The following is a 14,096-nucleotide window of genomic DNA, read 5'->3' as shown; positions in this document are numbered from 1 at the left end:
ATGGTTTTATTGAGAAAACCATGTGTATTTATTGTGTGTTTCTTTTTTTGTTGTGTTCAACTTTGATTGTTGGCTACAGATCGTGTCCAGACTTCAGCCATCAGACATGTTCGTTCTTGGAGCAATATCCCCTTTATCACTGTGCCCCTCAGTCGTGCACATGGCAAGTCCTTTGCCCACCGCAGTGAGCTGAAACATGCCAAGAGAATCGTGGTGAAACTTGGAAGTGCCGTGGTGACCCGAGGGGATGAATGTGGCTTGGCACTGGGGCGCCTGGCATCTATTGTTGAGCAGGTAATTGCCAAGATGGAAAATTCTGCTGTACTGAAATTTGTTTTTTTAAGTTGTTAGTTCAGGCTTATCAACTTGTAAAAATAATCTTGATTTGAGTGCAACAGATTTAACCCAGTCTAAAAACTGTCTTCCCCAATGTAAATGTCAGTGGAAGACAGCATCCCAGGGCAAGAGAAGAGGGTGTCGGGGAGTAGAGGTGATTTCGTGCAGTTCTTCCCTCAGCCTTCAGATGATAAGGAGCTGTCTGCCTCTGGGATTCTTAGTCCTGGCTGCACATTAGAATCATCCCAGGGGCCCAGGGATAACAGGGCTTCACATCCAGCCATTTAATAAATATCTCTGGAATGGGGCATCTGTGTTTATAAAATTCCTCAGGTAACTAATATTTGTCAGGGTTGAATGCCCAGATGGATGTGTGTAAATACCGGGCTTTTTTTTTTTTTTTCTGTTTTGCTGGTTTGAGTCAAAACCCAGACATCCAGACATCCCAGAGATAAAGCTAGAGCTCTTTCAATCCAGCTGTGACTCAACCCTCTCCTTCATAATCATATTTTTAATTTTTAAAAAACAACTTTCCTAAGGAATTGGTATTGGGAAACTCCTAATGTGAAACTTGATGGAATTTCCTTCTTTTATTTTCTGTACTAAGCAATTATCAAACCTGCCTCCCAGATTGAGTCCATCAGATCAATTCAGTTTAGCAAATACTTATTAAGGGGCTACATTGTGAGGGGTATAACAGAGCTCTAACTATTGTCTCTGCCCTTGTGGAGCCAGAACCAGGGCTCCCCCCGAAATTAGGTGATTGTTCAAGGCAATAAATACCCAAATGAGTGAACCCAATTAATGGTGAGTGATGGGTCCAGAGATGGGAAAGTCAGATGAGAGTGTGGTTGTTCCTGGGGCTTCCTAGGAGAGCTGGAAATCATCCTGGGTCTTGACGACTGGTAGGATTTGCACCAACAATGGAGGTGAAAAGTTCCATGCTGCTAAGTGCATGGTATGATCAGTACCTTGGAGTTGTGCAGCCTACTGGTTCTGGGGAAGGGACAGACTCTAGAAGAGGATTAGAGATAGTGGACAGACAGTAATGAGTATGGCCAGAGGGGAGATGAACTTGAAAGTAGTGGTGATCTCATCAAGGAGAATGGGAAATAAAGTAGATTATTCCATTGGGCAGGGCTCTGAAGCCAAGTAGGTGAGTTGGGGTTCAGTCTTAAAAGCAGATTGAAGATTTTGAGCAAAGGAGAAACTTGGTAAAGACGGGAAGAAGAACCTGGTAAAGGTTTGCTTAGGTTACCAGTTCCCCTTCTGGGGCCACCTGTGGACGTAATGGAAAGACTCCCTCGATCAGGGCAGTGCCTGATACACAGTCAACTCTCTTGTCCAAGGTGTCTGATTATGTTAAGTGGACTCAGGAGCCAACTCAAAGTGGCTTCCACTGGCCAAAGTTGAGACGATCTGAACATCAACAAAGGTTTGCAATGCAATGAAATATATTTAAATCCATGAGTTCATAATGACACTTACAAAAACCTCATTGGTCATCTTTGGAGAGTACAAGAGAACATATTCATTATTTTAAAAGTGGATTGGTAAAGGTAAAAAGACAGACATTTGTCCTGCTTTTCATAGACAGACTGTACCTCAAGGTAACCAAACAGTTGATGAAGGAAAGTTACCTTTTGTGGAAGTATTCCAGCCTATAAATGGAGAAGGAATTATTCAATTAGAATATCAACATTTTGCGGCTCCTAATGGGATAATGGATCTTGGCAATGATCAACACCTGCTAACATCACAGAAAGAAAGACAACCAGGCATTGTATATCCCCTTGATAGATATGTACACCACAATCTATAAAGAATTCTCAAAAAAATTAAGCCTCCATACCTAACAGCAGTTTGCTGGGAATACAGAACTCAATATTAAACAATACCATAGGGACACAATCAGGAAAGTGTAGTCTGGGAAACCCTAAAGAACAAACAACTCAGTTTAATAAAATTACAGGAGGGGATAGATGATGGAGGAGGAACTTACAGATTGAAAGAGACTTAAGAGACATTTTAATTAAATGCAATTTATGGGCTTAATTTGCATCTTTATTTGAGCAAGCTAAAAAAAGTTAAGAAAATGTGAACAGACTATTTGATATTAAGGATTTCATTGAAATGTTTTAGATGATAATGTTTTATAGATGTATGCATATATATTTCCTGTCTTTGAGCAATTACTACTGAAATAGTTACAGATGAAATAATATCTGGGGCCTGGGGTTTGTATTAAAACAATGGTGGAAGTATGGAAGGGTTATTGGAGAGTGAGAAATTGGCCATAAGAGATAGTTGTTGAAACTGTGAGGTACATGGTGATTTATAACACTGTTCTCACCATTTTGTTTAAGTATGAAATTTTCTATGATAATAGAGTTACTGTTTGAAATCATGATTTATCACAACTGTCTGTGAATTTCCAAACCAGGTAATAAGGTCCACACATCAGAAGGAACAGACAGGTTAGGAATATTGACTCTGTTGTTTCTTGATTCTTTTTTTTTTTTTTTTTTCAATGTGGATCTAGGCCGGGCGCGGTGGCTCATGCCTGTAATCCTAGCACTCTGGGAGGCCGAGGCGGGTGGATCGCTCGAGGTCAGGAGTTCGAGACCAGCCTGAGCAAGAGCGAGACCCCGTCTCTACTAAAAAAAAATAGAAAGAAACTATATGGACAACTAAAATATATATATACAAAAAATTAGCCGGGCATGGTGGCACATGTCTGTAGTCCCAGCCACTCGGGAGGCTGAGGCAGTAGGATCGCTTAAGCCCAGGAGTTTGAGGTTGCTGTGAGCTAGGCTGACGCCACGGCACTCACTCTAGCCCGGGCAACAGAGTGAGACTCTGTCTCAAAAAAAAAAAAAAAAATGTGGATCTGTTCAAGGTAGAAAACGAAGTGACCACAGCGGGTTCTGGACAGAGAGAGCAAAACAAGGTCAACATCTGCCCCTGGTCTAAGCAGAGGTGACCCACAGGGATTAGACATGCCCCAAAACAGCCATATCTCCCCAGGTCAAGCCTTTAGAACCTGATAAACCATCTGCTAAGTCTACGTTGTAATTCCTACCCCCAGACTTCTGTTCCATGCCTTATTTCCTGGAGAATTAGGCCTTCCACATTACAGACTCCCTGCAGATATCAAGTATAGATACAGATGCCAGACCGCGCTGCACACCATAATCCCCTTCTTAAAAACGTCTGATTTCTATCTGCCACCTACTGAACAGAAATTTGAGGCCACCTGTAGGAGTTTGTGTTTTTACCAAACAACCTGGGTGCTTCTTCCAGGACCAACCCAGTGCTGGGCCATAAACTCTTGTGAAGAGAGAAAGAGATAGTACAGTGACTTATGGTGCCTTTTCCTTCCTCAATGCCAGGTGTCAGTGCTGCAGAATCAGGGCCGAGAGATGATGCTGGTGACTAGTGGAGCTGTGGCCTTTGGCAGGCAACGCTTGCGCCATGAGATCCTTCTGTCTCAGAGTGTACGGCAGGCCCTGCACTCAGGGCAGAACCAGCTGAAAGAGATGGTGAGTGCTGCTTCCCTACACCTTGTAACAGGTCCTCAGGTCTTCTTCCCTCATTCCCAACCACATTTTGTCTGATTGGTATATTGCAGGCAATTCCAGTCTTAGAGGCACGAGCCTGTGCAGCTGCCGGACAGAGTGGGCTGATGGCCTTGTATGAGGCCATGTTTACCCAGTACAGCATCTGTGCTGCCCAGGTGAGAGGATGGGCTTGGCAAGGGGCTGTGGGACCTGTGAGGGTGATTCTCGAGATTCAAAGGATTTAGGAACCAGGCTCTAAAGCCAGACTGCCAGAATACAGTTTCCGTTTTATCACTTGCCACCTGGGAGATCTGGAGAAATTCTTTAACCTTTTTGTGCCTCAGTTTCTTCATCTGAAAAATGGGGATAATATCAGCCTATTTCAGAGGGTTTTTGGAAGGATTCAATAAGAAACTATATGAAAAGCATTTAGTTTAGTGTCTGATACACTTACTAGGATTAATATATTCTCAATAAATATTAGTTCTTGTAATTATACTAATAACTCTTAGGACTACTACAAGTGCTAATACTTCTGAAGACAGAAAAGTTAGATGTCCTTATTTCATGGCTTCTTTGCTTCTCTTTGCACCTGGTTGCCTTTTATAGTGGATATCTATTAAGCATTGAAGGGAAAGAAAAATGCCGATGGTTGGTTGGTTTTCCATTCATTCAGCAAATATTTATTGAGCACCTATAGTGCACCAAGCAGTCTTTTGGGCATTGGGGATACTGTGGTGAACAAATCAGACATAGTTTCAGTTCTCATGGGACTTAAAAATTTTTAGTGGCTGGCCCTAAACGTTCTAGAACCTTCTTTCTACATTATCTCATTTTTACCTAAATTTTCTGAATTTTTTCAATTTATTTTTAATCAGTTTTATTGCCACCCACTAAATAAAAACATCTAAATAGCAATCACGTCACAAAACTGAAAAAAATCTAACTCCCCAAATTATTATTTTCAAACTCTTTTACACCCTTTTATGTTATATATAGTACATTGTTTCAAGTTTTGCTTCTTCATTTCCTATTGCTTTTTTACTTATCATTTTCACAGTTGTCATCAACAGGGATGCTCTGGTATTATACCAGAGTGTCCTAGAGTCAGTGAGTTGAAACAGAAAGGCAGGGACTTGTCCCCTAGTACCTGTGGCTGGGGACCCCACTTTCTGTAATTTTAGGGTTTTTTCTGTTAGTTATACAATAGAAATCTTGATTACTACCATCCTTTTTTATTGTCTGCCCTCTCTTCTCCTCCACCATCCAATGATGATGTTAGTCTTTAATTTTTTTAAAGTGCCTGGAGCTAGGTGAGGAACCTCAAGTCTAGGAGCTATGCTTTTGTTTCATTTTGGTTTTTCCCAGAGATGATGCTTTCTGAGGGTTTTGTTTTATTTCGTTTTGTTTTAAATGACAGTAGCATTAAAAGTCAGTGGCACTAGCCATTGTTTCCTTTAACATTGAAGTGAAAAGCTCCACCCCTCCAGTTCCCAGCAAGCCCCAATACCTGGGCTTGTCCCTCTTACACGTTGCCTTCCCCCCAGGCCATCTTATAGACAGGAAATCTTTGCCCTTTGCACCTTATCCTGTGGTTCCTTATTTTCTTTAGTAATCCTAAATAGAAGACCATTATCAGTGGCCTTTGAAACTCTGCAGTAAGTTGTTTGCCAGGTTAAAGACTTTAACAAGTACAACAGCTTATTTTTCTTCACAGAAATGAAACTGATTTACACTCAGCATATTGCCCTCCTCTGAGCACATACTTTTCCCTCTTGGGACTCTCCTCTCCTTCCTTTGTGATCAGATCCCCAGGCCTTGTTTGTGAAACTGTCTTGGTGACAGTATTGTCCTGGAACTTAGACCTCCTTCTTGCCTCTCCTACATGTGTTTACTTTCATTGTGTGATCTTTCACCATTGTGATTAGACTCTAGATGTGCAGCTTTGACCGATCCTGTTTCTTACAGAATTAACATTTCTGGAAAGGAGTTCATGATCTTCCCTTACAAAAATATGTCCCATTTTGTCTTTCCTTAAACCTTCAACATTTTAATTCTCCATTCCAGCAGCTAGTACAGGGCCTGGCCTTTCAGAGGTACTCAAAAAATTTTTTATCAAGTGAATGAGTGTGTTATTTTTCTCAGTCATATTACCACTTTGTCTTCATCGCCTACGTTGCATATGTCATTAAGACTGCCGTTGTATTGCTGTGTTCTCGGTTACCATAGCCAGCCCCTGGTCAGGCCTTAGCTGTGCCCACTTTTACTGTTTCTGTACCCTCCTTGACTGTGTGCCTCCTACTTCAGCTGCCCTTATGCTCATCCTCTCCCTCCAACTAAGTTGTATCCTGCCCCTCTTTCATCTTATGACTAAAGACTCACTTGCTTAAACTTCTCAGGCTAATCCCAAATGCTCAAACACAGTCTTTGTTAACTCCAATAACAGTCTGCTTCCGAGCAAGAACAGTGACAACATATGCCTATTCCATTTTGTCTAAATACTTTTCCAAGCAGGGTAAACCATTCATTCACTCACTAACCAAATATTTAAGTGCTTGCTATGTCCAGGCCCTAAATCAGATGATGGGATACAGAGATCTTTTAGAAATTGCCCAGCGCCTGTAGTACCACCTACTCAGGAGGCTGAGGCAGGATGATTGCTTGAGCCCAGGAGTTTGAGTCCAGCCTGGGCAACACAGCAAGACCCTATTTCTTTAAAAAAGAAAAAAAAAAAAGAAAGAAATTAATGGACAGTCATTAATTCCCCCAATATCCCTCTAAAGTAGATACATTAATTTTCTTAATTTTATAAATGGATGAGATTTGGTAGCTCTCTGAGGATTGAAGTACTTTTGCAGGAAGTCTTCAACATCTTTGAATAAATATTCCAGGTGATTGCAATTTTTTTTTATCTCTATAAGAATTGAATAAGCATCCAAAGATGTGTTGTGCATTCCAATCTGTGTGGGGTTCCAGAGGCCTAAAGTTTAATTCCCTTATTCTTAGCATCTTTTGTATGGTGAGAAGTTTATCATTTTTCTCCCTCCTACATTTTTGATCTATTTAATCGTTTTAGATTTTGGTGACCAATTTGGATTTCCATGATGAGCAGAAGCGCCGGAACCTCAACGGGACACTTCATGAGCTCCTCCGAATGAACATCGTCCCCATTATCAACACAAATGATGCCGTTGTCCCCCCAGCTGAGCCCAACAGTGACCTCCAGGGGGTAAATGTGGGTGAAGTATTCCTAAGGGTTGAGCATGCTGGAGACACTAACACCATGCTATGCTGCATGTACTAATACCAGAAGCTTGTCATAAGCAAGATGGAGAACTTGGAGGAGAAGCTGTTATCATGGAGCTGTGGCTGCATAAGCTCTTCTGATGTGGGTTTCATTCAGCAGGGGGAGGTGCTATAGTGTTTCAAGATGGTACTATGAGCATGGCTTATATATATCAGTGGCTAGAAGCCTGCATGTTTGGAAAGAGGTTGTCAGTAGGCTTTGTGTTTTGCAGGCAGAAGGGGCCTGCAAGAGCTGTTACCCACACATTTGGGATCATTGATTTTTGCCTGCCAGAGCCTAGCCAGGTGCTTCTGTGAATTTCTTCTTGGACTACGTAGCTCCCTCACTTATGCCTTTACTTGCATTCTAGGTTATTAGTGTTAAAGATAATGATAGCCTGGCTGCCCGTCTGGCTGTGGAAATGAAAACTGACCTCTTGATTGTTCTTTCAGATGTTGAAGGTACACAATAATGCTTTTTTATTTTATCTGCTTGTTTTTTAAATGCTACATGTGTGAGCACATGAGTTTCCCTCCTTGAGTCCTTCTGATCTTTTTTTACTATAAATCTTTATTTTCTGAGCCATACAGTCTGACAGGGGTTTTTATAACTCAGAAGAGGGTGGACGAGTCTGGGAGCTGCAGCTTGAATGCTGACATGTTTCCGAGTGCTTTCAGTTTTTTGTTTTTTTTTAATAACAGCTTTATGAAGATACAATTCACTTATTTAAAGTTTGCAATTCAATAATTTTTTAGTATATTCACACAGTTGTATGACCGTTACCATAATGAATCATAGAACACTCTCATCACCCCAAGAAGAAACCCCATACTCATTTGAAGTCACTCTCTACTTCTGCCCAAGCTCCCCAGCCCTAGGCCACCTCAAGTATTCTGTCTCTCTATATCTGGACATTTTATATAAATGGAATCATACACTATGTAGTCCTTTGTGACTGGCCTTTTTCACTTCGCATAATGTTTGCAAGGTTCATCCATGTTACCGTATGTATCAGTACTTCATTTCTTTTTATTGCCGAATAATATTCTGCCCCATGGATATGCTGTGTTTTATTTGTCCATTCATCAGTTGATGGACATTAGGCTATTATGAATAATACCACTATGTACATTCATGACAAGTTTTTGTGTGAACATGTTTTTATTTCACCTAAGAGTAGAGTTGCTGGATCATATGGGAACTCTATGTTGAAAAGACTGTAACTGTTGGCCGGCATGGTGGCTCACGCCTGTAATCCTAGCACTCTGGGAGGCTGAGGTGGGCGGATCGTTTGAGCTCAGGAGTTTGAGACCAGCCTGAGCAAGAGCGAGACTCCATCTGTACTAAAAATAGAAAGAAATTATATGGACAACTAAAAAATATATATATATATGAAGTTAGCCGGGCATGGTGCCGCATGCCTGTGATCCCAGCTACTCAGGAGGCTGAGGCAGTAGGATTGGTTGAGCCCAGGAGTTTGAGGTTGCTGTGAGCTAGACTGACCCCACGGCACTCTAGCTCGGGCAACAGAGTGAGACTCTTTCTCAAAAAAAAAAAAAAAAAAAAAAAGACTGTAACTGTTTTCCAAAGCAGCCGCACCATTTTACATTCCCATCAGCAGTGTTTGGGGGTTCTAATTTGTTTACATCTTTGCCAGCACTTACTTGTTATCTACCTTTTTTTATTGTAGCCATTCTAATGGGTGTGAAGTGATATCTTATTGCAGTTTTGATTATTTTCAGTTTTTAATGTAAATCACAGGACAGATTGTTTTAAATTGGAGCCACTGGAGAAAGTGTAGGCTGTCTGGCCACCATGTTCTTCCATGTTTCTGTGTTCCTCTCTACTGTCCCCTTCCTCATGGAGGGGCCCCTCCTGGCTCCATCTGACTTTTTGGCTCTTCTCACTTCTCACAGTGTGACCCATAAGAAATGTAGTAGCTATGTCCAAAATAGCCAAACCTCCAGATCCCAAGAGGTCCCCCATTACATTCCCAGGACATGAGAACGACCCTACCTAGTTCCCAGCCTACGCCAAGGCAGGTTAACCTGCCAGGACTTGTTCTCTATTTTACATACCGCAGTGTAAGGTAAGGGCAGGGGCTGCCTAGTGGAGACAGGGGCAAATACAGATGAATTAATCTGTGTTCTGTCCATGTGGAAAGTCAGAGATCCAAACCTACATGTCAGTATCTTTACCTGTGAGAAGTATTGGTACTATATCCACTATAATTTGAAGTCTCAGGACAGGAGCAGCGAAGTTGAGTCTGGAGAAGGTATTTTTGGTTAATCAGTAGGTTTTTACTGAATTTCTGCTATGTACAAATAGTGTGCTAGGTGCTTTATAAATGTGAATTTATTCAATCTTTGTAGAAACTCTACAAAGTAGGTAGGTTAGCCCAGTTATACAGATGAAGAAATTAAAAATTAAGTTCAGATCAATTAAGTGCAATCTAAAGTCACATAGCAAGTGCTTGGCAGAGGCAGGTTTCAAGTTCAGTTGAAAAATCTACAGTCTTCCCTCTCCTATACTTCTGGACAAATAAAGGATGCAAGTTTGCAAAATCAATATATAAAAGCCAATTTGAACTAGACTCTAGTAAGCGCTTTCAAACACCAAAATTGGTCATTGGTAGGCTTTCACTCTTACTGTAATTAGTTTAATTAGTTATCTACTGAGTCTTGATTTTTAGAACAATATCAGAATTTTAAATATGTTCTTGGTAAAATATCGGAATTCTAGGAACCCCTCAATGTTTCTGGAGAAGGTTTGGCTTAGAATTGCCCAATCTTTCTTATACTATTATATTAAACTGAAACAACCTCTAAATCCGAGCCTGTGATATCAGTTGGAGAGCTGTGGAGTAGTAGATTGAGGTAGACAGGTTGTGAGAGGTTATTTTTGCTTTTCCTATAATGGTTTGCACTGCTTGTGGTTTGGACTGCTTTGCTCTATACTGAACGCTGATTTCCTCACTCCCCCGATTCACTTACTCCCCCAGAGATGTTGTGTCTATAACAAGATTGTAGTAAAGGTTTGGAATAATATAGGGCAGAGGTATATTACAGCACAGGAAAAGCAGTAACTTAAAACCAAAATATCACTGCCCAAAATGTCCTCAGCCAGTCCCCAGCCACGGGCAGTGCCTCTCTATCTGCGTCCCCCTTAGGTCTTGATTTGACTCTGTTTTCTCAGACCCCTCTCACAGCACCCCCTTCTCCTCTTCCAAGGCTCCTACTCACTCTTCTTCAAAGAGAAGTTGTGAGGATTTTTTATCTTGAATAATATGCGTATAACGTTTCATGCAACTTATTTATGTCACTCTGCTCAGTCATAAAAGGGACATATGTTTTACGGTAATAAATCCAGACTGAATGCCAGGAGTCATAAGCTCTCCTGCTGGCTCAGCCTAACCTCCACAATGACTTAGTCATAAAAGAGGGAGTATAAATCAGTGCTGTTTCAAAGGGTACTGCGAGAGTTAATGAGTACCTTTTCACATTTCATCCTGCTTGGAAACAGCCACATTAAACAGTGTGTGGCTGCTGCACTATTTCTGCAGTAACCACTCTTCTTTTTCAGTTATATCCTTAAGATATAGCTTCATAAGTCGCAATGGTAGAGGTGAGGACAGTTTGCCAGTGGACTATGGGCAGGGCTAATAAATGTTGTGCTGAGAATACAGCCATGCTCTGATGTTGGGAAACATTTATTTATTAAGCTAGGTTATAAAAGTGTGTAAGGTGAGTCCTCCTGGAGCTGTTTTTCGGTGTGGGTCAACTCCCCACAGATCCTTTGTTCTCTTTTCTGGTTAGAGCAGGTGGTGGTACAGTGGAATTCATCTGGATGAGTAACATACAGAGTGGCTGGCAAGTGCCCAGGGAAACCTGTTTTGGGGACAGTCACTTGTATCACAGCAGTTTTCACTGACACTTGTCTACTCTTCAGGCCTGTTTGACAGCCCCCCAGGGTCAGATGATGCAAAGCTCATTGATATATTTTATCCTGGAGATCAGCAATCTGTGACATTTGGAACCAAGTCTAGAGTAGGAATGGGTGGCATGGAAGCCAAGGTAAGAACTGGTGCCTTAACTGCCTATGATAGTTATAAAGCCAAAACAGCATTTTAATCCTTTTTACTTTTGTAATTGTTTGGGAGCTAATGGTTCGGATACTAGGCACATACACACTTAAATATGCACATATCTAAATACAGGTTTAATGGGTATAGTGTACCTATATTTAGTCATGTCTGTATATGTGTTTTTTATTAATATTATATAAACATTGTGTTCATATTTTAAACTCCTTGAGAGAAGGGCCTATATATTTTTCGTAATTCACAAATTCTATAATAGCATCAGCTTAAATATTTCTTGATGGATTAAATCTTTCCAAAATTCTTTCTGTCCCATTAATTGCTCTAAGAAGTCATACCCTTAAGGTACAGTATCATACATAGCAATGGCAGAGTAAAGGACAAGAGCCCAATTTCTAGAAGCTGAAAGTTCTGAGGATCAGACTCTGGTCAAACCCCAGGCTGTTCACTGAGCAGTTCACTGCCATCGAGGCACCTTGAGTCAAATGTAGAAGTTATGAGTCCCATACTAGAGAGTTTCAAGAGAGAACACATGGGAAAGAAAGGATAGGTTGATTCATCTTTAGGAAACATACCCAAGGTTGGGCTGGGAAGAGTGTGTGGGCTGTGTGTGTTTCGGAGCTTCCGAGTTGTTAAAAACATTCCTGCATATATTTAATTTGCTCAATATGAAATTGTATTTTGTCTTTTTGCAAGTTTAAAATGTGGGTGACTGGGTCTGAATCTCATCTTTGATCCGAATCTAATCTTTGGATCTAACCTGCCCCATTAGGTGAAAGCAGCCCTCTGGGCTTTGCAAGGTGGTACTTCTGTTGTTATTGCCAATGGAACCCACCCAAAGGTGTCTGGGCACGTCATCACAGACATCGTGGAGGGAAAGAAAGTTGGCACCTTTTTTTCAGAAGTAAAGCCTGCAGGTAAGTAGTTCTTCATAAGGTCCCAAGGCCTGTGGATAGTAGCTAGTGACACCCTGGCTTGGATGGAACTGAAGACTGAGTTCTCACTCTGGGATTTTAGATTATAAAATTGATGTGCTAATATGACATATGGTATTATTTAGAACACTATTTGCAAAATTGGAATTTGTTTGGCTTTTGTAAAATTCAATCTTACCCAGCTAGGCCTCCTATTCTCTGCAAAATCACTGAGTTAAAGAATATTAGCATCTGTTTTCTCAAGAAACATTTGCTAGGCCCATGATGCCTAGAGATTCAAAGATCCATAAAATACGGTATGTGTTCTCAAGTGTTCACAACGGATAGAATTGCCTTATAATCTGCATTCAGAAAGGCAAACACATTAGAAAATGTCATCCAAAGTGGAATTAAAAAGAAATCTTGAAGACATAAAATATATTGCCTACCCCAGATATACAGGCAAGTTCTTATGTTTATGGCTGAGTTAATCTGGCACATTCTTTTACCAGTTTATTGGTCAGAATGATCCCCATATGTGAAACAAGTACACCAAGATCCCAAGTGTCCTTCTGTGCATGTGAGGAGCCTGTGCACATGCTGGGAAGTCAGAGAGAACCAAGATGACCGTGACCTGATGTTTGCACGTTTTCTTGCAGGGCCTACCGTTGAGCAGCAGGGAGAAATGGCTCGATCTGGAGGAAGGATGTTGGCCACTTTGGAACCGGAGCAGGTAATAACTTTAGCTGATACTTTTGTTGTAGTTTTCAGAACAAGTTGCTGCATGGTTGAGTACAGTAGTCAGGCCCACTAACCCCCTTTATTCCCAGTCTGCCAGAGAGTTTCCTGTGTTACACGTCTGGTTCAGATTTGCTCTAACTTTTTTCTTTTTCTTAGTTTTATTTTCCCCTTTTCTTTTGTAGGCTGAGGCCTGTGGTAGCTTTTTGTCACTATGATGTTTTGATCAAAAACATCATGAAAATGATGAGATCAGGAAAACTACCTAATCTTGCCACATACTGGACACGGAAATGTAGGAAAATTATTTATCCCAACTCATTATAAATCACCTGACTTCCCTGTAAGGTGGAGTCTCAAGAGCCTGCTCTGTAATTGGCAGCCCTGCCCTGTCCATCATGGATTAGTCTAAGTAGCAGACACGATGAGGCTGGCAGTGGTGAGGAGGTCAGGTGAAAGCTGGGGGCTGATTCCCCGAGGGTTGTGTTGTCAGGGGTGGATTTGGGGGTAATGTGTATAGGTTTCTCCTGGGGAATACCTTGGCCTAAGAAAAAAGAAGAGAATTTAAAATAACTACAAGCAGAGAAAGGAAAGCAAAGAAGGAGCCTAGCTTGTCTTTCAAAGCACTTCCGTGTTGTACTCCTTCAGTTATCACCACATCAGTTTGCCACGTTTCCTAAGCTAGGTGGGTAAGGTTCAGGGTCTCTTCAAGCATCTGGAACTGAGTTTTTCCCCTCTGACTGAATTCATTAAACAAATAATTGGCAGGAAAAGCCAGATGTAAAAACTTACCTGGGAAGTTATCTAGCTAGTGGTGCTAATATGTAAAGATGTGTGTGTCATGCTGATTTAAAGTGCTGACTCCTGGGAAAATTGTATAATTCATCTGCCTGGTACCCCACCCTTAGGCCACGGTTTGCTAATTATAATAATCAGGAATGGTAAAAGAGGAGGAAAAGAAAGAAGAAATGAGGGGTGGTTGGCAGTGAGAGAGGAAGGACTAGATAAGGGGAGCAGGGGCTGGAGATGAACAAGGGGAAGTGAGATTTCAGTGAGTGATGACCTCGGACTTTGGAGCAAGGCCTGACACTCAAGAAGAGTAGGTTTAAAAACTGATGTGCACTGGACTAACATACGTGTTCTTTTAATGGTGTGCCTTTCTT

The 14,096-nt window shown here is 41.3% G+C and overlaps 1 protein-coding gene across 5 annotated transcripts in view; it reads left to right on the top strand.

Annotated features, from left to right (window-relative positions):
* The window catches only part of ALDH18A1 (aldehyde dehydrogenase 18 family member A1), a 40,065-nt gene that overhangs the window by 11,725 nt on the left and 14,244 nt on the right, over positions 1–14,096 (top strand). The window contains exons 3-10 of one of the 5 annotated variants that reach the window (XM_069460986.1): positions 80–294; positions 3,729–3,878; positions 3,968–4,072; positions 6,973–7,125; positions 7,553–7,643; positions 11,131–11,255; positions 12,054–12,198; positions 12,855–12,928. In XM_069460986.1, the coding sequence (XP_069317087.1) occupies positions 80–294; positions 3,729–3,878; positions 3,968–4,072; positions 6,973–7,125; positions 7,553–7,643; positions 11,131–11,255; positions 12,054–12,198; positions 12,855–12,928 (1,058 nt within the window). Of the gene's footprint in view, positions 1–79; positions 295–3,728; positions 3,879–3,967; positions 4,073–6,972; positions 7,132–7,552; positions 7,644–11,130; positions 11,256–12,053; positions 12,199–12,854; positions 12,929–14,096 lie in introns of all 5 variants that reach the window. The other 4 variants (XM_069460985.1, XM_069460989.1, XM_069460988.1 and 1 more) reach the window with 4 other exon arrangements.

The sequence above is a fragment of the Eulemur rufifrons genome, chromosome 28 (assembly GCF_041146395.1).
Source record: "Eulemur rufifrons isolate Redbay chromosome 28, OSU_ERuf_1, whole genome shotgun sequence".
NCBI classification, from domain to species: domain Eukaryota; kingdom Metazoa; phylum Chordata; class Mammalia; order Primates; family Lemuridae; genus Eulemur; species Eulemur rufifrons.
This window is presented reverse-complemented; position numbering and strand designations above follow the sequence as displayed.